The sequence below is a fragment of the Eschscholzia californica genome, unplaced genomic scaffold, assembly GCF_041429995.1.
Source record: "Eschscholzia californica isolate CP2 unplaced genomic scaffold, dmEscCali1.0.p SCAF_4, whole genome shotgun sequence".
In the NCBI taxonomy this organism is placed as follows: Eukaryota; Viridiplantae; Streptophyta; class Magnoliopsida; order Ranunculales; family Papaveraceae; genus Eschscholzia; species Eschscholzia californica.
Window position 1 is genome coordinate 16,773,526 of NW_028238461.1, and position 23,399 is coordinate 16,796,924.

Consider the following 23,399-nt stretch of genomic DNA (forward strand, 5'->3'; position numbering starts at 1 on the left):
ATTTATTTTATCCTAGTCACATTAATGTGTTTTATATAATAGATGAGAGATGGATTTTGAACCAATAAGAATCAACATTTAAGATAAGTTCGAACTGTGTAAAGATGATGAAGCATCCTTTATGTAACAATGGGTAATTGGGTATGAGGGAGATCGTGTACTGGCGATAACAGGATATATTTTTTGTTAAGTAGAAGCCTATAGTTAAGAGAAAGTCGCTTATGTTTGATAACTAGAGGTATATTTTACGAATTGGAAGTCATTTAATTTCGGAAATAGTACTAGTTTCATATTAATTTACAAAGATAGCTTGGCTTAATTTTAGAATGTATCGCTAGTAACACACACCTTACTGGGTACATAACTTTTGTTCAACGATAGCGTGTATGCCGAAGCACATAGCACACATAGTGTTTAAAACACATGAACTCAAGATAAAACGTCCACTAGGTTAAAATTAATTTGCAGCACAACCTTAAAAAGGAAATATTATGACCCAAGTATATGGTTTGGTGTATTTGTGACCTATTCACAAAATAATCAATCTTCTTGTGCTTGAAGGGCCACAAAAGAAACACACAAATTTATCTTGGAGAGTAGATGTGGTACTGGAAGTAATCTAGCTAATTGGAGGGCAATTTGAAACTTTCTTTCCATCAAAAATGGGATAATGCATGATTATATACAAACATAGACCATACCTTTTAAACGGATGAAACAATTCCATAGCAAACAATTTCTTAAAATTAGTCAAATTTGTAGTAACATCATCTCCCTTCCTATCATTCCTAACTTAATTACCAACTTCTCTCTCTCCTCTCTTCACCTTCATGTAATTAAATACCTCATCATTTTTCACTCTTCATGTCTCTGTACCTCTCTCTCTCTCTCTCTCTCTTTATCTCTAGCTATAGATATATAGATAGATATATTATTAGTAAATAACAAGGGGGGTGGTACAAAGCAAGAGAGAAATTAAAAAACAATGACCCAAAAGACAGTTTTTATTGTTGGTTTAATCTTGGTTGTTATTGTTGCAATTGGATCATCATGGGTTCCAACTGCATTGGCTCAAGATGGTGGTGACCCATTTGTTCAAGCTGATCCATCAACTTTTAATGATGACACTGCAGGTACCACGGAAGATTCAAAATCATCATCTGGTGGTCCTGATGCATCAGAATCATCTGCCCCTGAAGGAGGTCCCCCTGGCACTGGCGGTGTTCTTGAAATTCCGCCAGATTTGTTCGCTGGTATTGGTAAAGGTGGTGGTCCTAATGGAGGTTCTGGTGATGGTCCTGAGGGAGGTGCTGGTGACTCGGCCGGGGATGATGATGCTGCTGAGGGTCCTGTTGGCCAACCGGACGACTACGGTGTTATAGCTCCGGGTAATGGTACTAGTGGTCCAATTTTTGACCCAAAACTAGAAAAAGAAATTAATCAGTCGGAAGCTGAACTAGAGGCTGGTCAAAAGGCTAAAGATGCAGGAAACCAGCCATCTTCATCTTCATTTTCAACTTCAACTTCCTTGAAGATTTCTCTTCTTGCAGTTGTTGCCACCTCCTTTGCCAGTTTCTTTCCTCTTGTAAACTAAACAAATTATATAGTATGAGATTTGAGTTGTATTAATCATGATCACATCTTTTATATAATAATCATATGTGTTGAAAGTGTGATCATATATATAATTTCTCCCAACTTAAACTCATACTATATCTTTTCATTAATTTCTTTTCTTGCTCCATATATATCCAAGATGATTTTTTTTCTAATTTTCTTATTATGTATGGGGTTTCTTAATTTGTGTTCAAAGATAACATGTTGATATTTGTTTAAGTGGTAATTTTGTATGTCTTTACTAAGAAATTAAGATTGAAAATGACACTATAAGTGAAGGGAATTTAAATTTTACTTATTAAATGTTGGAGGAATTGGTGACTTAACCTGTGTAGTCTTAATCTTAGAGCACACACTAAGGGTTATATCCGACACCCTTCTCCAACGGCTATATGTAATACCGAAGGCTATAAATTTACTGATGGCGGTTTCTAGGCAAACCCGTTGCATTAGTTGAACACTTCCCGAGGATTTACATATAGGCGTCGGAATACCTGAACTCCCTTACTCATTGTGTTCCCTAAACGACAGGTTTCCGACGGGTTTTTAATCCATAGACGAAGAGTTGTTTCTGACGGTCTTCTGTGCTCCATCGGTGTTGACTTGGCGGAAAGAATTCGGGGACGGCCAAGAAATTTCCCTCCCGACCAAAGTGGGGAAAAAAAATCTCGACGAATTTTAATTTTCCACGGAAGTGGGAAAAGATAAATCCTTCAAAATAAACTTCCCACGAATTTTAATATTCCCTAGGTCTTAATGGAAGAATTACTCTTTCTTTTGTATCTGTTTTTCTTGATCTTTATCTCTGTACAGTTTTTTCCCTTCTTCTTCCATTAAGACCTTGTGAAACTTCGATCTACCATCTATCTAAGACACTTGCACACTGCGATCTCGAAATTAAACCCCATGTAAGTTCCCCTCTCTCTGAAATTTTCTTTGTTTATCTCCTGTAATGGTTGAATGTGAAACTATTTAATGGTCGAAATTCTTCTTTAAGTCTTCAATGGTGGATTCTGATACTTACTGTTATTGATTTCAGCAAGTTCAGGAAGCTTGAAAAAGAAGAGGTAATTCTTAAGTCATTGGTACATAGCTTATTTATGTTGGGTCTTGGTACATAGCTTGTTTCACTAAATAAACTCTGGAGTCTTAAGTACATAGCTTATTTATTTCTTCCTATTTGGATAGATATAGGCTTAGGGGTTTATAATAGTTCTTTGATCATGATCGTATCTTCTGATATGTAGAGCGGATTCAACATTATATGGCCTTCCGCATAGCTGCATTACTCCCAACCAGAGTAAAACTCAAGGTGTCGAGCTTACTTCTACAAACCTCTCTAATTTAGGGCTCATGTTACATGGTTTACTCGGGTCCATGTCTTTGATTGCCTTCATGTCATGACAGAGTTACAGGTACCTAAAAGCCTCGACTTCCTAACAGTCTTTTCGGACAAAGTTGGGCTCAGATGAAGAGCTCTTTTGGGAACACCTCTTTAACGGTTTTGTCAAAGGGTTGCTCGTAAGTTACGGGGGATCCAGCGCGTGCCGCTCATGTCAACCTCTTGCCCTTCTCCCATGTAGACCATTGTTACAAAACTACCAACAAAGGGAACTTCTTGACTATCTTGAGACGGAATTAATGTTCCACCAGATGGTTGGTGGAAGATCAATATAGATAGCATTTTTAGTGGGAAGTAGGGAAAGTCTTAACGCCACGTCCGTTAGAGGAGACTGAAGCTCAATCTTTTCTTATTAGTTTGGAAGTCGTGATCTCATTGGACCAGAGGCGTGCCGCGTGCGGGAGACTCTGAAAACCATGATCAGATATTTGCAAAATCCAGATGCCGAGGTTCCATGATGCATTCGTACTATTGTTTCTAATATAAGGCTTAGCATGACGGAAGTTCGTAACATCAGTTTCATATTTTGTAATCGGTCTTATAATGTACTCATAAAACTTGTTCAATTTTCGAGTACTTAAAAGGCATCTCAGACTTGGCCAGAAGTCAAGTATTGCAAACACCTTGTATTTGGGAAACTCTCCTCGGCGAGATTTGTAGATCAATGAAATGTTGCTCGTAGCAAAGAAAATAAAAATAATATGGCGTGTTTGGACGCAAGAATTCTAAGTAGGATTCTCACCAAAAATGAAATTCTGTAGGAATCGAGATTCCTTGGATTATTTTAGCTACCAAAAAATCATGACTCTTGAATTCTAAACTTTCTTACGTCCAAAATTTATTGGATCAAAATCAACTCTACCCTCTAAGATCTGCTAAGATTTAGAATTATTAGACCAAAATTTAAAACTAATCCAAAAAAATTCTTTAAAAACACATTTTTATACGCAAAGTAATAATTTTCAAAAAAAAATAAAATAAAGCTTTTGCAAAAAAATAAAGAAAAAAAAATCAAAAACATATTTTTACTTCTAAAATCCATTTCAAAAAACCATTTTCTTTAAACGTCGTCTTTTCCAAAAATTATTATTTTGAAAAGCGGTTGAAAAAAAATGTTGATGAAAAACGCTTTTTGAGATAAACCCCTTTCGCGATATTCGGGAAAAGAGTTTTCAATAGAGCATTTATTAGGAAAAGACGGATAACAACGTTATAAAATACGTTTTTATTCAGAAAACGATTTTCTAAAAATACAACAGGAAATTGGGCCGAAGGCCCAATTTCCTTGTTTCTTTTGTTAAAAAGACATCTTCAGTTTTTATAAAGTTAGGGCCCAAATAACTTTACAAAATGTTGTTCAAGGACAATTTTGAAGACACCCACATTTTCAAAGTCAAAATTGTCCTCTGTCTAATGAAAAATACCAAGGAAAACCTATTTGAAACCATAACCTGAAAATTTTCTCACCAAAAAGGAAAATGCCTTAGAGTCGATTTTCGTTCTCATTTGTAGAGAGAGAGAGAGAGAGATGTTTCTTCGAAGATTTGCAGGGCCATTATTGGCGAGGGTTAAGCAAACAACAGGTATCGTTGGACTAGATGTAGTTTCAAATGCAAGAGAAGTGTTGATTTCACTTTACAACAAAACCCTTAGAGAGATTCAAGCCGTTCCCGAAGATGAGGGTTACAGAAAAGTTGTTGAAAGCTTCACTAAACATAGATTAAAGGTTTGCGAGGAAGAAGATGACTGAGAACAGATCGAGAAGAAGCTTGCTTGTGGTCAAGTTGAGGAGTTCATCGAAGAAGTCCAGGATAAACTTAAACTCATCTCCAAGGTAATTACCCATTTCCTTAATATTTCTCCTCAATCAATTGACTGTTTTATGCCCAATTTTTTCACATATTAGTTATTCCCTAGTTTAATTTTTTGTTTAATTTACTATCATAGCTTGGATTGACAATAGATGGTTATTGTACACATCAATTTGTTTTTTTTCAATTTGGGTACTAAGGGTTAAAAATCTGAACTTTAGTCATCTTTCAAAATATGGCAGCCATGTTTGCATTGCTTATAGCTTGACATTTTTCAAGATATGGACTCGACATAAGTTTTATTTTAGAGATGAAAATGACTGAATTTTGCATTGCTTGCGGATATGGTTGCCATGTATGCAGTGTATCATGGACCTGCGTGTCTTAAAACTATTGTCGAGCGAGTCCATGGTCTAGCTGGTTTCGCATTTGGGCTAAAGAAACTTGGAACAGTGGAGGTTCAATGGGAACTTATCTTCGACACTGTCAAGATTAAGTGTGTTGATGCTCATGCTATTGCTGATGTTGCATACTAGAGTGAGATGAATTTGAGGATTGTGGATTCTAACATTGTAAGTTCGGTCAACTAATATTGTTGATTTCTTGAAACTTCACTAGAAGTACAACAAATTTTGATAATTTGATGCAAAATTTTTTAACTTATCATATTACCGTGGCCTTTTCAAAGTGTTTGATGGTGGCAAATCTGTCAGTATTGATTTTTCTACCTCATTTTGATGATGCTTCTACTAATTTTTAAAATGATTTCATTAAAATAACTCTCTTTATTATAACCCATTAGGTGAACTTCACTGCTGCATCTCTAGCACCAGAAGTTGAGAACGCTATCCCAGCAGGACTTGTAAGGGCAAACGCATACCTGCCTCACCCAATCTTTAACTCGTATATCATTTTTGGTAACTTCTTAGTATGAGACTATTTCTCTTTTATGGGCTGGTATTTAACTTCTATTACTTTGTTTCAGGTACCATAAAGAACATGAATTGCTCAGATACCTTCACAAATTACAAGCAAAAGATCTTTCGTTATGTCACAACATGATTCCATTAGGATCATGTACTATGAAGTTGAATGCAACAGTGGAGATGATGCCAGCTACATGGCCTAGCTTTGCGGCTATGCACCCGTTTGCCCCCACTGAACAAGCTATAGGTTATAAGGTAGCAAAACGTCAACTTCGTTGGGGAGTTCTGAATCTGGCTCGTTCATATCTTCCATATTTTGAGCGTTATTCTATTGAAAGAAATTGTTTCTTCTTTTTCTCATAGGAAATGTTCAAAGATCTTGGCGATCTCTTATGTACAACAAGAAGACTTGTAAACTTGATGTTTGAACCAGTTTTCATTACGTTATTACTTTTTAACGATAAGACTTGTCAATTAATTCATAAATTAGTTTTCATTAGCTTTCACTTGTCTTTTTTAATATATATTGTCTTCATTTTTGTTGGATGAACAATGTCGACATAATTTCTTATAATCTAAACCTTAAATCTTGATCTTGGCAGCTATTTTAGTTTGCAAACCACTGCAAATCAGTTTGCAAATCAATTTGCAAACCATATTGCAAATCAGTTCGCAAACCATATTGGAAATCAATTTGCAAACTAATGCAAATCATATTGCAAATCAATTTGCAAACCATATTGTAAATCAGTTTGCAAACCATATTTCAAATCAGTTTCCAAATCATATTACAAATCAGTTTGCAAACCATATTGCAAACCATTGCATACTAGATTGCAAATCAGATTGCAAATCAGTTTGCAAACCATATTGCAAATAAGTTTGCAAATCAGTTTGCAAATCAATTTGCAAATCAGTTTGCAAATCAATTTGCAAATCAGTTTGCAAATCAGTTTGCAAACCATACAATAAAATCAGTTTGGAAATCATATTGCAAATCAATTTAGAAATCATATTGCAAATCAATTTGCAAATCATATTGCAAATGAGTTTGCAAATCATATTGCAAATGAGTTTGCAAATCACATTGCAAATCAGTTTGCAAACCACTTTCACATCATTCAATTCTAACTATTTGTATTACGTGTTATTTTACGGGGGTTCGGGGGCGTAGCCCCCGTTCTTTTTTGTAGAAATTTTAAAAACATTAATTGAATAAAAAATGTGAAGAATTAATCTTTCGAAAAGGATTCAATCTTTTCCATTTTAATCTGTCGTTCATCTATTGAAAAAGACTTAATAAACATGTTGTGAATATTTAAAAAAGAAAAAGAAAAATTGAAACTGACAAATCAATTTGCAAACCACTGCAAATCAGTTCGGAAACCAATGCAAATCAGTTTGCAAACCAGTGCAAATCAGTTTGCAAATCAGTTTGCATACCACTAAAATCAGTTTGCAAACCAATGCAAATCAGTTTGCATACCAATGCAACTTAAATTCTTAAGACCAAATAAGTAATCAAATATGTACTCAACATAATAAAATCAAAAAAACTATTAACGATTCATCAAAATATTCACAAACACATTCATCAAAATATTCAGAACAAATACTATTTGGACGCTCCTTCACACCCTTTTCAATGGATTCTTTAACCATTTCCTTCAATTCAGCAACATTTTCATCTCTTTGTTCTTCCACGTCAAGGCCTCCCATTTTCACTTTCTCTTTTCCTTTTTCTTCGACGTCACTTTCAGTTTTTTCCTCGTTTGCGTTTTTCTTTTTCTAGTCCCTCATTTATCTCCTTCACAACATCAGATATTTCTTTGCTTACATCATGTTCATCCAATTCATTTCCTCCTCTACTATCTTCATTAGCACCATCTTTTTCATCTCTCTCGCCTCTCTCTTCTTCTTCGTGATTAGTTTGTAGGAACTCATCATTAACCTGCATAAAGTACATAATAAACAATTTATTTAGTTTATACCTAAAATGGAACGCTCGGTTTGCAAATCAGTTTGCAAATCAATTTGCAAACCAGTTTGCAAATCAGTTTGCAAACCAATTTGCAAACCAATTTGCAAACCATTGCAAACTAGGAATTTGAGCAAAATAGTAACATTTTAACATAAAGATCTTACATTATCACTCCCTACATCAAAATCAGCTCAAATGTTAACAAAATGAACAGAGGAAAAGAAAAAACAGAAAACGGATGAAAAATCTAAAAGACCTAAAAAGTAAGAAAGTTAAACTTCAAGTTGACGAACTCAAAACAAAACTACTTTCATCATTATGATCATCTTTATCAATAAAGAAACCAAAGTTGCTTATAAAAAGAATCATCATAAGACAATAACAACTAAAAGGCAATAAAGATTTCAATGACCTAAGTCACCTAACACAACTCATTAATGTCCCATAGGAAGGACAATATCGGATATCGTGCACGTACTTGATGCAATCGTCGGTCGTGACCCTAAAGAAAAACTTACGCTTGAAGTATCACAATTTGAGTTTTTACGTAAAATCAGTTTGCAAATCAGTTTGCAAATCCAATGCAAATGTAATTACAAAACCAAAGGTTTAGCATGTAATTACAAAACCAATTGAATGGAGCATTTCTACAAACAGGTTGTGAGCAAGATGTGAATAAATTCAAACACATGGGTAGCAACTAACCTATTTAAAACTGAAGATTATTTGGTTCAAGTGAAACAAATTCATTCAGACATTTCTTCATACACTTTACCAACATCTAATACTTACTTAAACAAGGTCTGTTCATATCTTAACAGAAGTAATTTATAGCCTAAAATCCTAGTTATTGTACAGTTATAACAAAACAAATTAAGAAATGAACCAAAATCTAATACTTACTCAAACAAAATGTAAGAATGCATAAGGGTTTATGATCAATCAACTCCATTTCCATCCAAAATCAACAAAAATCGAGTGTACAATTGACTAGTAAGAAGAAATGACAAGAGAATATCAAACTTACCGAATAGTATAATTGCTAGGACAATCAAAGACCCGTGGTTGTTGCTTCGATTGGTGATTCGATTGTTTCCTTCGATTGTCGCTTCGATTGATGAAAACCCTAGAGTTTTTTCGTTATCTAGTTAGAGAGAGAAACACGAGATAGAGAAAGAGGAAAATATGAGGAGCAAAAGTAATTTTTAATTTTATCTAATAAATAAGGTTAGTTTAGTCTTTTCCCTGTTTTTGATAATTTACAAAAATGCCACAGGGAGCTGAAGCCTACAAAAAGTTGATAGATCCTTTTTAACCAAAGTCCCAATTTTTTAGGGAGTTTTGGCCAAATTTCCCAAAATACAAGCAGTTTTTTAAGAAAATAAATTTAAAAACATTTAAAAAACCAAACAATTATAAATCTTATATTAGTTACCAAACAAAATCATATGCCCTTATGAATCCGCAAAATCATAAATATCCGAATGACTCATGAATCCGTAAGTTCATGATTTCTTTGTCGAAAGACACTGACTGTTTCTGAAAATGAAATGATTGTAACATTTTGGCGAAATATCAGTTGTAAATAACAATATTAGGTTCCGTTACGTTATATGGAAAAAGGAGGGGTGCGTACTGGTGCACCAAGTGTACGTTAGCTTTTAACTGGAATTTATTCTTCCCAAAAAAGCATTATGCATTCCCAGCAGCTGCCTTCGGGTATCTTCTCATCACTCACCACTTCCCCCTCAAGAAGAAATAATCACTATCAAAGACAATCAATGAACGATCAATCTGATCTTGCTTAAAACCCTAATCTCCAGATTCAAAGAAAATCTGGTTCTTCCCATCTCAGACCAATTTTAATAGCAAGGTATCAAATTGAACATTTTTCAGAGGTAATTTCTGTACTGATTCTTTTTATCCCAGTTTAGATTGTTTTTTCGGTTCAGTTATGGGTAATTTATTTCTCAAAGATTAAAATGGAGATCATCAGATATAAATTCTTTGTTCTTTTGAAAACCCTTGTGGGGGATTAGATATTTCTATTGTGGAGAGCTTTTAAAAGGTGAAAGCTTGATTTTTTTTTTGAGTTCTTCTTCCTTCTCTCTTTGTTAAATTTTAGCTATAATCCTGATCCTTTTGTTTGGTTTGAACTTGAGATAGCTATTTGAAAGTATTTGGTACATGCATAATATATATAACACCAAATAGAAAGAACTTTATTTGATTCTCTCTTTCTCCCTCTCTCTCTCTCTCAATCAAATGGTGCTTTTGCTTGCAGGATTTGAATGACATTGGGATTATTAGGTATCTAGAAAAACTATTATCTATCTATTTTGTATTAGTCATCACCTTCTAAGAAGAAGAGAAAATAAACATGGGTAGTGCTAATAATCCTAAGCAGAGAGTAGCATTTGTGCTAATAGATGGATTAGGGGATGTTTCACTTCCAAGGTTGAAATATCAAACTCCTTTGCAAGTGGCGAAAATACCGAATTTGGATGCAATTGCTTCAGCTGGAGTTAATGGTCTTATGGACCCCGTTGAAGCAGGCTTGGGTTGTGGGAGCGACACAGCTCATCTTTCCTTATTGGGTTACGATCCAAGAGTTTATTACCGTGGTCGTGGTGCATTCGAGTCCATGGGTGCTGGACTGGCAATGTACCCTGGAGATATAGCATTTAAGGTAATTTTGTCTTTACGATTTTGTGTCTTCATTCTGTCTTTAAGTTGATAAGTTATCTATAAGATATGATGATGAAATAAGGTAAAACGAATTGCTTGAATAGTTAAGACTTGTAACTTGTTATAGACATGTTTATGCATGACTTCTCATAATTGCAGAATAATTGTTGCTAAATTTTTCTTCTATTCAAAAACCCGCGTCGATGGTTAAGATTTTGATCTCAATATGAGACATAGAAGTATCCATAATTAGTTGAATGAGGGTTATACGAATAGAGTTAGTTGCTTGAAATAGCAGATTTGTGAACAGAGTATAAATCATATGTTCGAATAGCCTATTATCCCTTATAGAGGATGCGAAATAGATTCCAGTGGACAATAATCCTCCTCCCTTTACAGAAAGGATTCCAAAATATACAAATAAATGGACTTAGTTTGTTTGACCATTAAATCCTGTTCCCGTTTGTCCTTATTTAAGGCATTCAAATTATGCCATTTGATGCAGCTAGAACATTTATGAAATTTGTAGGTAGTAGGAAACTGCGAGCTTTCAATGTCGTTTCCGTAAGACTTCAATTGTGTTAACTGATAAAGTGATAACTGTCGATCTAACTTTCTATATTGCATTTTATTTTCGTTAATCATCTTCTACCCAAAGTGGAAATTTTATCCTATTGAGAATTATAAGCACCACGGTTTGTTGGAATACATAAATGCTTTTCTAATAACATAGTCATGTAAGTGAAGAAGACGGAGTTGCAGTACTTTAATCTCTGGAAAGTCTCTCGGAAGACCTTACAAGCTTCTTAAGGAGATTGTTGCTTCAAGATGATATCATCATTTTCTTAATACAAGTTTCCCCGCCTCGGAAATAGTACATATTTGTTCATCGTACCTTTATTTTGTATGGGTTGCAACTATTCGAGTTGTGGCTCTACTTTCACTACGATTAATTAATTAAGTATCTAGCCTGCGTGTTGGTGATTAATATGAGATGAGAAGTGTTGACAGAAATTTCTCTTTTGTCCATGTATTTCATGATTTTTCTAGTCTCTTGTGGTAGAAGTGGAACTTCTTTCTTGGTTCATAAGATCAAAATTTAACTATGAATTTCACAATTTTTGTGATTTTTTACATTACCCAAAGTTTTGTTTGGTTCATTCACTTTATGTTATCCTCAGTCCAATTTTGCGACACTGGATGAAGAAACTGGAGTTGTTACTAGTAGAAGAGCTGACAGGCATTTTGAGGAAGAAGGGCCTATCCTTTGTGCTGCACTGGATGGATTGAAGCTGCCATCTTTTCCCGAATATGAAGTCCGAGTCAGGTGATGATTCTTCTCATAAACGACTGAAAGAACGATTAACAATTTGTTGCTAGTCACAAAATTGTCAATTATTTTTTTCGAACTCTCTTTTTTACTGGACTGGTGTTTTTAGCATTTCAAAGAACCCATGCTTCCTGTTTGTGTGCCAAATGCCAAGTTCTATTCATGCTTTTCCAATATTAAGTAATAGGAACAAAATTCATGGTTTGAGTAGGTGATTCATTAGCATATAGCTTGTTTTTTCATTCTGTTTGTTAAACCATAGTAGTATTGACAACTCTAGCAGTCAGAAACTATGTAACTATTTGAAAATTGAGATGGCTCTGCTCTATATACTGCTGTCCTCTAATAGCCAGCTTTAGGTTTCATGTCAAGTTGGAGGTCTTTTTGGTGATTATCTTCAATGATATTTGAGAGATTCAGTTATCTTGTTGAATAAACTGATTCTATCTTCTCCTATAGATACGCGACAGAACACAGATGTGGGGTGGTCGTGAAAGGACCAAAGTTGAGTGGAAATATCTCTGGAACAGACCCGTTGAAGGACAATCGCTTACTTTTGACAGTTAAACCTCTGGATGATACTGAAGAAGCAAAACACACAGCCGTGGTTGTCAATGAGCTTTCAAAGGAGATCTCACGAATTTTGATCTCTCATCCATTAAATGCAAAACGTTTGGCAGAAGGGAAGAACATTGCTAATATTGTCCTTCTACGAGGTTGTGGCATTCGAATTGAGGTCAGATTCAAAGACTTTATATATTTCATTTTGTGGGGCATTTTTTACTTGTACCCGGATAAGAATCTTTAATTCTTATGTGTTATGATTGTTCCTTGAACATTTTTATTTATTCACTATTTTGGTTCTTTTTAGGGCTTTGTTTTCCCTTCTAATCAGATCAGTTTATTATGTCTGCTTCTTATGGATTTCAGGTTCCACCCTTTGAAAATAAGCATGGACTCTGGCCATGCATGGTGGCTCCAACCAAAATCATAGCTGGGCTGGGCCTATCCCTCGGCATTGATATCTTAGAAGCTCCTGGGGCAACAGGAGACTACCGAACTTTACTAACTTCTAAAGCAACAGCTATTGCTAAAGCACTCTCAGCTCCACTTCAACAATGTCCCAATGTGTTTGTGCCAGGAGCAGACGAACATAAACCAGGCCGAGAAAATGGCTACGACTTCGGGTTCCTCCACATCAAGGTTGGTAGCATTTTAAATTGCAGTTTCTCGTCACCAAGCTCTGAAGCATCTTAATAAGCTCCAAGAAAAATATTTCTCTCATAAATCAATCCTTCTCCTAGTACCCAATTTTGCTTCTGCTTCAAAGCATCACTAACCATCCAGACTAAAGGGGTAGAAATGTCATGTTTAATTGACACAGGCAGTCGCCTCATTATTAGGATGACAGAAGGGTACTGTTTCCTTGATAGTTTTACTCGACATTTGACTGAAAGGTCGATGTGACATTTTCTTGGCTATATACTTTCGTTAACGGTTTCTTGAAATCTCAATGATGTACGATCAAAGATACATACTTGTCTTGTCGGTGATTTTAGTAAGACAGAGTAAAACTCTATGTAATTGTAACATGCCTTGTCCTCCACTGATTAAGAAATGGTAGTTTTTGGCAGGCAATAGATGATGCAGGCCATGACAAGGCAAGTGTTTTCAAAGTCAAGGGATTGGAAGCCGTTGATCGAGCAATAGGTCAACTCGCGAGGCTCCTTTGGGAGGCAGAATCTAATGGGAACTTTGAATACTCAATTTGTGTGACAGGAGACCACTCTACTCCTGTCGAATATGGCGATCACAGCTTTGAACCAGTCCCATTCACACTCTGCCGATTAAAAGACTTTGTAGGAGCAATTGGAGGAGAGAATTTTGTAAAAGGTATTTCCCTCGATCCTTTTCAACTTCCGAAAGTCGATCCTGATTCAGATCTGAAAGAAGAGCTAAGATTGAATGAGGAGAAAGATGAGGCACAACAAGCTTTCTGTGGCGATTCAGTTAGCAAGTTTGATGAGATATCGGCAGCTAGAGGTTGCCTCGGACGATTTCCTGGAGGTGAGATGATGGGAATCATAAAGACATTTATCAAACTGAAAGCATAAAGACATCAGTAGATCTCTTGTGGAATTCTATAATTTTGTTCTGGAAATGAATAATAGTTCTCGACTTCTTGTGGTACTGAGCTTCTAACTTATATGGAGGAAGATGTTTTATCGGTTTGTCTGAAAATGAATAATGTCAAGTTTAATACTTATATTTTCTGAATATCAACTCGGAAGCTTAAATGAAGACTTATGATCTTAAAAGCACTACTAAAATTCAAACAATTGCAAATATACCAAAACTACTGAGTCGAGAGAGGTCTCTCTTATCTCCAAAGCTATTTCAAGCTATAAATACATTCGTAGAGACAAATAGTTTGAATATCAAGCTCATACAATAATCTCACTACAAAGAATGCTTCACGTCTAACAATTTAGACTGACATATATTTGCGCTAGTAGAAAGCAACAACAAAGAGGACGCAAGATCAAGAAACAATATCACTAAAACTCTTAGCAACATCAAATTCACAACCCTAGTATGGCTTCAGTGAATGAAACCCTTCTTTCTTCCATGTTTGGAAGTATTGTTCTTCTTCTGCCAGGCACTTGTCTTCAGATCACAGCATACTGCCACAAAGTCGAGGATGAAGGTAACACCAACCACTTAGTTGTCCAAGTCTTGAGCGGCTTCTATAGTAAACGGCACATTTTAACACCAAAGGTGAAATGGAATTTGAATGACTGATCCTCAAATTGCCTTGTCAAGCCATCTAGGCAATGTCAAAGAAGACTTCATCCCAAGTCTTGTGAGGAACACAGCATAAAGAATGTGTAGCAAGAACACAAAGAAGACGCAGTTGAGTAAAAGCTGTATCAAAAATCAATGATCCATATTTTAGTTTCTATATGAAAAATAGTAGCTAAAAATAACCAAATTGAGCAAGCAAGATACTCTAATTAAAGAGAAAAAGGAATATTACCACTGTGCCAAATATAGCGTATATTGTGTACATAGACGGAATTGTATTTACGCCTATAGCAGTGAGCATATAAGTGAGTGAAGCGTGAATGTTTATTGTGATCTGCAAGCAAATATAAGAATTCAGGCGTCATGGTATTAAGAGGGGTAAATATAGCTGTTGAGATTTGGGGAGAAAGATTAGTTACCAGTGAAAGTATGTTTTCTCGTATCAAGAATGAAGATATTAGAACATACCCCATTGCACCCATGGCTCTAACCTGCAAATAACGAAATTGGATTTCATTAGAAAATTTTGCTTGATACGAAGGCAAAATATCATCAAACAATGTCAGAGAATTGTAGCTGTAGAGATGAAACCATACGAATGTGCACAGAGTGATGGAGAGACTCCAATTTGCCCTCAACCTGTGAAGATACAAGAACATAACCACCAGCTAGATATTGTGTAAAGTTATAAAATACAACAATAAATTGCGGGAAAAGAATAGCTGCAGAAAAAGATGGCCTGAGACAGCATTTCTAATATACACTTCCAAGTCATTCAACTTCACCAAGTCACAATGTATTCCTTAGAATCTTAGGGGTTGTGATAAGCAAGTAGCTCGGGTACATAAAAATGGTCCGAGAAGTTAGTCAGGGTGTGAGGGACGAATTAAAGATCTAAAAGTATGTACCTCCACAGAGAACCCATGGCAAGACCAACCAATCCATGCATGAGCTGCGAAAGACAAAACAATACAAGCCAGGAGCTCCCGTTATTTAATAGTTGAAATCTAGTTTAGTTGAAATAAAACAAAATTGGTTTTGCTTCAAAGTTGTGCTTTCGTGTAAGAAAACCAAACAATACATATAAACTGATCATATATTGATATGGGCTTGTACATAGAGAGTATAGACATGTGTTGGACTCTTAACACCTATCTTGAGGGCTTCAACTCGGAGTAATGCTGTGGTTATTTAAGTTGGTTTAGCTTCCGTAATGCTTAGAATGGATGTATGTATTTATGAGAGGTTTTATATAGGAGACTCGTTCAGATTTCAGTCTCCCCTATAAATTGTTGGGACGTGCTCGTTCTCATATTTGAAGCACGGGCCATTGCAGGTGGTAATAAGAATATAAAAGTCAAACTGAAATAAAAAATGACAAACGAAAAGGCACACGTGTTGTGAATATGCTATCTCAAAGGTTTCATTAATAAAGAAACCTGCCAACCAAAGCCTATCCATTGGTTTTAAGTTTGGAGAACTGACAGAATTCACAACAGGACTCGAGTAAGGTGGAAACACACAAGGACTTGGCGTTCTTTAAGAGACTCAAATGGTACTCATGATCTACATGGGTTTTTAAACTTCACATAGCTCATCTATGATGAGACTAAACAAGGTAAAGGTGCTTTACTTCGGTCACGAAAATAACAACAAAAGGAAAATGCTATTCATCCTACGTACTTACTCCACACATGCTATCCCGGGTGAATAACAGACATAATTTACTTTTTTTCAATTGCAAACACAAAACTGCAGCACCAAACACCAAGCTAGTGCATTCATGCATTGTTTGGTTAAGTGCCCATCACAGCAAACTGCCACTCAATCGCTTAAACCACAGCAATAAGAAACAAGGATATATAATCTATAGTAACAAGCAAGACAACCCAAAAAAGGAGCACAAGAAAATCATAGTTTTCGTCGGAAGAGCTGAAGAATATAAAATATGCTCACCAGATATGTTAATGCCTTTACCGGACCAGACAAGGTAAGTAGTAGCATCGCAGTCGCTACCTGCACGAAAAAGAAGGTAAAAGAAAATTGAAGACTTATCTCTAAACCCAATGTGCAAGTGACGCGGACTCGAATCTCTAACCCATGTTAACTCTATGTGGCAGCAGCAGATGTTTTCGATTTCAACCCAGTTTTGGGATGACCAAGATATAGATAGAATATAGCCAAAGAAAGGAATAGAAAAATACCATAGTTTTCCTACCAGCTGCAAGATCCCATCTTATTGAAGATATTACAATTGGTAAAGAGAAGAAACAACCAAAATAGTTCTGCAGTAAATCGAAACTCAATTTTAGTTCATTTTGTATGATATAATACTAAGAACTATAATTTGGGTATTTCTGGATTTTCATCAAACTTTTTCTCTAATAAGATTACAATTGCCCAATCATGGAATTTCAAAATCCTATAAACTTGGGTTTATGATCTAATTGATAATCAGTTTCTTCATTCAGAGATTATGACAATATACAAAAGAAAGAAATGAAATTGAAGTATAATCATGAGATATAGGGAAGAGAAATCTCACTCTCTAACCTCAATTGCGAGTGAATTACTCAAGAAATAAGCTAACCCAGCAACAGCAGCAAACATAGAACATTCTACCAACCTCAAGGTCTTCTTATAAACAACTCCATCTGTAGCTAAATTATCAAACCCTCTTGAAATTCCAGTTTGTTCTAATTCACCACCACCACCCCAGATTGAAGCTTCTCCATCTGAAACTCTAGGGAGTTTAAATTCACGTTTGGGGAGAAAAAGAAGTGGAAAAGTAGAAGTAGTTGGAGAGAAGATAGTTTGTGAGGGGAAAGGTTTGGGTGGTTTAGAGAGAGAAAGAGAGAATTGTGAGGAGGAGGAGGGGAGGGAAATGGGGTGGAGAAGAATAGATTGGGGAATACGAGAATACTGAGAATGAATGTTCAGAAAGTTCATAATGGAAGAGGACTAGAAGAAGAAGAAGAAACGGAGAAGAAAGTATTCAGTGAGTCTGAAATTTCAGACAGTTCTAACAAATTAAAAGTTTATAGGTAAGATTTTTGGTTCTCAAAATTAGATCGTGTGACAGAGAACTCCAACGGAAGAAAGTAGACCATGTCACCACCTGTTTGGATACCCACTCCCCATACCCGAAGTCGCAAGTTCCACTCTTGCAGAAATGAAAGGCTACCGCTTTGGGGAAAGCATAAATATTTCCGGAAAAGACGGTGGAAAACAAAAAAAAATCAAACCAAACGCATTTTATAAGTCGTCGGCAGAAAGTCGCCTGCCGGATGGTGCCGGCAACGGCCGGCGACTTCATCATCTTCTCTATCTCCCTTTTCTCTCTCTCTCTTTCTCTCTCTTCTGTTTCTCTTTCTTCTCTCTCTTCTGATTCTCTTTCTTCTCTCTATTCTCTATCTCAGTCTCTGGCGAAGGGGAGGAGCCCCTTCGCCAGAGCTCGTCTAGTTTGTTCTTCAAACCAGATCCCGTCTAATTTGCAAACCAGACGAGATCTGGTTTGAAGAAACCAATCCCGTCTGGTTGCAAACCAGACGGGATCTGGTTTGATTTCCAGACGAAACCAGATCTGGTTTCGTCTGGAAACCATAGATCCGGCGAAGGGGCTCCTCCCCTTTGCCGGAGATGGAGAGGAGGATGAAAAAAAAAAATTGTCGTCGGAGATGATAGGTGAAAGGAAGAAGAAGATGAAAAGGATTTTCCACCCAAAACTTCACACCCCGGAAAATTTCTTTATTTCCCCGAAACACCGGCCGAATGAAAACCACGATCTATTAAATTTGGGTGAAAATATTAGTAGAAATAAGAATAAATTTATTACCCTTTTCTTCTTTTTTTTGTTGAAAGAAATTTACATTAAGCTAGTTATAAACAGATAGGATCTTTAACAAAAAAAAGTTATAAATAGATAGTCCATGGTAATTTCGACGAATAACAACCTATCTCTTTAATTTACTCACAAATATGGTTTGGGGATCTTCCTCCCAAACTAGATCCCAAAACAGTACTTAAAATAGAAAAAAGAAAGAGTGATGAAGAGATAGTGGTGAAGATTAAGATGAAACGATGGTGGAGATTGATTATGATGATTGAACGAAGAAGAAGAAGCTAAATTCGAAGCGTGATTCATCTTTAGTTAAACTCTGAAATCAGATACCATGAAATAATTATAAACTTTATGAAACTTTCTCTTTAAATTTTTTTTTTCATTAAAAGTGAGTACAATTAGTGATTAGATCACTTTATATATCTAATACAAGTTGTTTAGAGAGAGAGAGAGAGTTTGTTATTTCTAGAGAGAGAGAAACAGAAAACTAATTCCTAACTAATCTTTAACAGAATCTTAAAGTGTTAGTTATAACCTAAGTCTTAACATACTTGATTATACTTACACCATTGTTACACCGACGTCTATAGGCACCCACAATGCTTGAATCTTCACATAAGCTTTCATAAGCTATTTTTTCTCTAATAGAGACGATGAAGAGCAAGCGATTGCAACGGAAGAAAAAATGAAAATACAGTTTTCTTTCTAATAACATGTTTACTATATGACAAATTTCACAAACGCATAGACCAAATCAAGACCTTTCCTACAATGAGTGTATATAAAATATCCATATTAATAGAAAAAAATGGGATCTAATTTCTATTTTAAGTTAAAAAGACAAGGTATATTTTTTTTTTGGTTAAAAGCTCACAATTTATATTTTCTTTTGATTAAAAATCTAGATATTGGTATTTTGTTTGGTTAAAAACCGAATACTTTTTACAAAGATGTTACAAGGTGTTGCGAAGCGTTTCAAGTTCGCAAAGTGTTGCAAGGTGTTACATAGGTGTCACAAGTTGTTACAAAGCTATCTCAAGGTGTTGCAAAGTTGTCGCAAGTTGTTGCAAAATTGTCGCAATATATTGCAAATCTGTTGCAAATTAAAACAATACCGAGTGAGCTGAAGATTAAAAAATTTGAAAGATCTTTTAAAACAAAAAATTTATAGGAAATGTTGACCAAATTTCCATTAATAAAAAATAAAACGACATTGCACCAAATTACTTTTCACCATCACACTAAATTATTTTGGCTTATTTCTTCTCAACTAAAAAGTATAGCACCATTTTCTCAGATCAAACCTTGGTCACCCGCTTGAGGCCGAAATACTTTCCAATATACTGCAACTAGAAATTAGCATTACTTGGTGAAATACTGAAATGGGTTCTTTTCGAATCAATTTCAAAGCAAGTGTTAGAAGCCATGAAATTACAAGTTCAGTCTAATTGGAAAATGTATCACCCACCCGTCTCGATTCTCACCCTTATATGGATACCGTTCAGATTGAATCAGATATAGACTCAGTAGAATTATTGAGGGGAACTTCACAAGCAAAAGATTATATCTAAAGTTCTCTCTTGGGTTCAGATTGAATCAGATGCGAATTCAGTAGAATTACTGAGGGGAAGCTCACAAGCAAAAGCTTATATCTAAAATTCTCTAATAATGCATAAATGAGATGTCCTTGTTAGACATGTAAGACGATAGAAAGACAAAGGGAGTCTAGATTCTAGATAGAGAGAGAGTAGGAGAAATGTAACAGAATTTCAGTGTAGTGTTTTAAGAAGGGATGGGCGATATTTCGGGGGCTCTTGGTAAATGTAAGGAAGTGATGAGCGTTATTTCGGGATCTGTATGGACAAACACTAAAAATGGTGTTACCAAACATGGATGGTAATGGGGAACTAGATTTTTTTTTCTTTTGTGTTGAAAGAATGAAACTAGATGTTTGAAAAGGTAAAATTTGGAACCCAATGTCCACTTTTTTCCTTTTGTGTTTTTATTTTATTTTTTTATTTTAAGGTAGAACCCAGTCCATTAGACCATTAATATGAAAGTTAAATTAGAAAAGGATCGATAGGTTGATAGCATTAGGCCATTCTCGTGTAAGATTGTTCTTCCTAGTGAATTTCGCCAATGAAGCGGCATTTCAGTTTGGCCCGGTGTTTTTGGAAAACAAGAAAATTTTTATTCAATACAAAATTTGAAATGGAAAGTTGTGAAGAGCAACCGAAGAAAAAAAAATCGTTGACAATGGAAGCTTGCTAATGACTTTTACAGTCGTCAAGAAAATGGTTTGGGTCGGTGGGCGACAGGTGCAAAATAAAAAATATATTGGTTAAGGTCCAAATTTAATATAAAATAGGTAAAAAAAAGTTGAATATTTATTTTTTTCCCTCATACAAATAAAAAAATGTATCACTAATGTGGTAATCGTTTAGTGAATATGTACATATGTGTAGAAATGGGTTTATTTTGTACGCAACACAAATCAAATTGCGTGAAGTTAAATAGTAATATAAGCTTATTTACGTTTTGTTTGATGCAATAAGATAACAATGTCATGCAAAAATGATTTGGTGAATATCAAAACGTATATTTTATCTCCATGACTTTTTCTGTAAGCATCGTTTCGTTTCTGGATCCATTTATCTTGTCGATAACATTGCTTGAATCCTCTTCAACAATGGTTGAATACCTTATGAATCCTACCAAATAATTTCTAAAGCGGCCAATGCTTCACCCTCACATATTATCCTACGCCTCAGACAACTCTTTATTTCCCAACACGTCTATTCTGACATGTCATATTAACTCCGTGAATTCAAATGTTCGAGATCCATCCAATTGTTCAAACATACACCAAGTTATTATAATCCGCACTCGAACCGACCTCTTCGTAGCTATGAATAACCTTGTGAAATTTACTCTACTTGAGTGGTGATATGCCCAAGGCTTGCGCCCTATATGGCCATATCCACCATCAATCTTCTCATGCGAGAGAGTTGTACATTATTTCCTCCGTCTCTTGGAAGACATCTGATAAAAGTTGAATGATACAAAGAAAAAGAATTTACATGACCCCCTAGGCAAAGATGACACTCACAAACCGAGTAATAGTTTACTTTTTTAAAAAGCATAAATGTTTGTCCTTGTGTAAAACAATAATGATGGAGTATATTATAAGTGACCGGCAGTAATAATGGAAGTAAAGGAATTGTCCTCATCAAATCAAATGTTTGCCCAACACTTCACTCAATTTCCTTCCTCTCTCTCTCCACACAAACCCTTATAATAAATCCACATTCCCCTCTTCACTCCCAAGTCCCAAATGTTCTTTTCCTCTTCACTTTAATCATCACTCATGCTTTCTCTTTTGTTTTCAGTATATTAAAGTATGAAACCCCCTCAAAGCTGAACCCCAATCTCTCTTTCTCTTTCTCTTTCTCTCAAGAAGGTAAACAGAGGAAAAATGAAAGATAGAGGAAAAGGAATTGCAATTTCAAGCAATAACTGGTTTCCAGATTACTCTTATTCATCTGAACTTCCATGTAAAAAACACCCATCTTCATCTTCATCTTCAACAGGAGGAATTTGTGCTTACTGTCTCAGAGACAGATTGATTAAACTTGTTTGTTCAGATTGTGGGGAGCAACGTCTTTCTTCTTGTTCTTGCTCAGATATATCTTCCTCTTCTTACTCTGTTGCTGAGGTAGGAAGTGTGGGTAGAATCTCTTTCTTAATAGAGAATGAAAAGGAAAATTCCCCATTTTCAAATTCAAATATTAACAGAACAAGATCAGAATCAACAGTCAAACTCAAAAGAAGCAGTAGTAGTTCTTGTGATGTTAAAAGATCTAGTACTGGATTTTGGAAGTTTGGAAGGTTTTTCAGAAAGAAAATAGAAAAGGGTAGTTTTGATCTTGAGTTTTCTTCAGAAATGGGTAGTGGAAATGGTAATGGTGGTGGTGGTTTAGATGATTTAGAAGGTGGTTTTAATGGAGTTGAGTCAATTCTGGGTTGTGATCCAATTGATGAAAAGATTAGTAATTTTATTGGTTTAGAGCTAAAGGAGGAAGATCATTCAGTCACCTCAAAAAGTGGTTTAATGGATTTAGAGGACTCTGGTTTTATTGATATAAAATTTGGGTTTTCTTCAGAATCAGCAAGAAAATCTGAGTTTTCAAGTCTCAACAATGATGATGATTTCTTTGAAACAAAATCTAGTTTTAGGGTTTCAAGAGGTAGTGATTTGTCATCAGAATATGAATCTGATTCATTCAATTGTCTAAAAGGAGAAAAGATTTTCAGAAGTAAAAGCTCATGTAAGATCATAGTTAATGAGAAAGAAAATAAGAAGAAATGCCAAAAAAGCTTGAAAGTATGGAAATGGATTTTCAAGAATTATCCAGTTGGTGGAAGAACAATTTGCAAGAAACATGAAGATTATGGTATTAGATCCTGAATCTGATGAGACCCATGTCCCCTCTAGGGTTTTTGAGTAGTCCTACGCATGCACTCTATAAACAACAATGATACAAGTACAAAATGGGTGTACACAAAGCTGCACTTTGAATATTTTTGTTGGAAAAATGTCCTTGCTTTTTAATAGACTAGTTTCTTGTAAATTTACATGAGTATTTCTTTTTTTGTTGATCTACTAATTAGTCAACCTTCACTGGTTAAAAGGTCTACTAATTGACTTGGGCGACACACGAAAGATTCGTGCGTGCCCGTATATGAAATCATGAGAAACCAAGTAGACTGTCACTTGAGTCCTGACATGGGAGGTCAACACGAATCTCCCAGGTCCCTTGAATTTTGTCATAATTTAAAAGTCAATATAAGGATGGATCTAAGCCACTCTCCATTTGATTTCAACAAAAAAAAAATAAGCCACTCTCCATTTGAACCCTAACACAGGAATTTGCAAAAATATGCTTAGGCACCTTGAGTTCTCTTCTAGAGAGGGATGTCAGGTACGAGAAGCTAGAT

The 23,399-nt window shown here is 35.4% G+C and overlaps 3 protein-coding genes, 2 long non-coding RNA genes and 1 other non-coding gene across 7 annotated transcripts; 4 read left to right on the forward strand and 2 right to left on the reverse strand.

Moving 5' to 3' along the window:
* The first annotated feature begins 4,274 nt into the window (after positions 1-4,274).
* On the forward strand, positions 4,275-6,355 carry LOC147543255 (uncharacterized). The gene is made up of 4 exons (XR_015223697.1): positions 4,275-4,853; positions 5,194-5,402; positions 5,633-5,692; positions 5,816-6,355. It is a non-coding gene; the product is annotated as an uncharacterized LOC147543255 (long non-coding RNA).
* A 943-nt stretch (positions 6,356-7,298) lies between these two features.
* LOC147543256 (uncharacterized) lies at positions 7,299-8,900 on the reverse strand. The gene is made up of 2 exons (XR_015224071.1): positions 8,765-8,900; positions 7,299-7,707 (listed from the first exon to the last, which is right to left on the reverse strand). It is a non-coding gene; the product is annotated as an uncharacterized LOC147543256 (long non-coding RNA).
* Positions 8,901-9,356: 456 nt separating this feature from the next.
* Positions 9,357-14,056, forward strand: LOC147543257 (uncharacterized). 2 transcript variants are annotated; one of them, XM_086633717.1, is made up of 6 exons: positions 9,357-9,635; positions 10,022-10,426; positions 11,607-11,752; positions 12,215-12,491; positions 12,686-12,958; positions 13,390-14,056. In XM_086633717.1, exons 2-6 carry the CDS (start codon positions 10,118-10,120, stop codon positions 13,867-13,869), a joined length of 1,485 nt encoding a protein of 494 aa, XP_086489843.1. In that variant the 5' UTR covers positions 9,357-9,635; positions 10,022-10,117; the 3' UTR covers positions 13,870-14,056. The 2 variants fall into 2 exon arrangements, with proteins under 2 accessions (XP_086489843.1, XP_086489844.1); XM_086633718.1 differs by having other exon boundaries at positions 9,432-9,610.
* A 47-nt stretch (positions 14,057-14,103) lies between these two features.
* Positions 14,104-17,769, reverse strand: LOC147543258 (uncharacterized). Its single transcript, XM_086633719.1, has 8 exons — positions 17,114-17,769; positions 16,765-16,845; positions 16,517-16,576; positions 15,469-15,512; positions 15,157-15,199; positions 14,980-15,051; positions 14,793-14,894; positions 14,104-14,680 (listed from the first exon to the last, which is right to left on the reverse strand). Exons 1-8 carry the CDS (start codon positions 17,507-17,509, stop codon positions 14,561-14,563), a joined length of 918 nt encoding a protein of 305 aa, XP_086489845.1. The 5' UTR covers positions 17,510-17,769; the 3' UTR covers positions 14,104-14,560.
* Positions 17,770-21,427: 3,658 nt separating this feature from the next.
* LOC147543259 (U6 spliceosomal RNA) lies at positions 21,428-21,535 on the forward strand. Its single transcript, XR_015224454.1, has one exon. It is a non-coding gene; the product is annotated as a U6 spliceosomal RNA (small nuclear RNA).
* On the forward strand, positions 21,535-23,092 carry LOC147543260 (micronuclear linker histone polyprotein-like protein). Its single transcript, XM_086638458.1, has one exon. It carries the CDS (start codon positions 21,877-21,879, stop codon positions 22,867-22,869), a length of 993 nt encoding a protein of 330 aa, XP_086494584.1. The 5' UTR covers positions 21,535-21,876; the 3' UTR covers positions 22,870-23,092.
* The last annotated feature ends 307 nt before the right edge of the window (positions 23,093-23,399 follow it).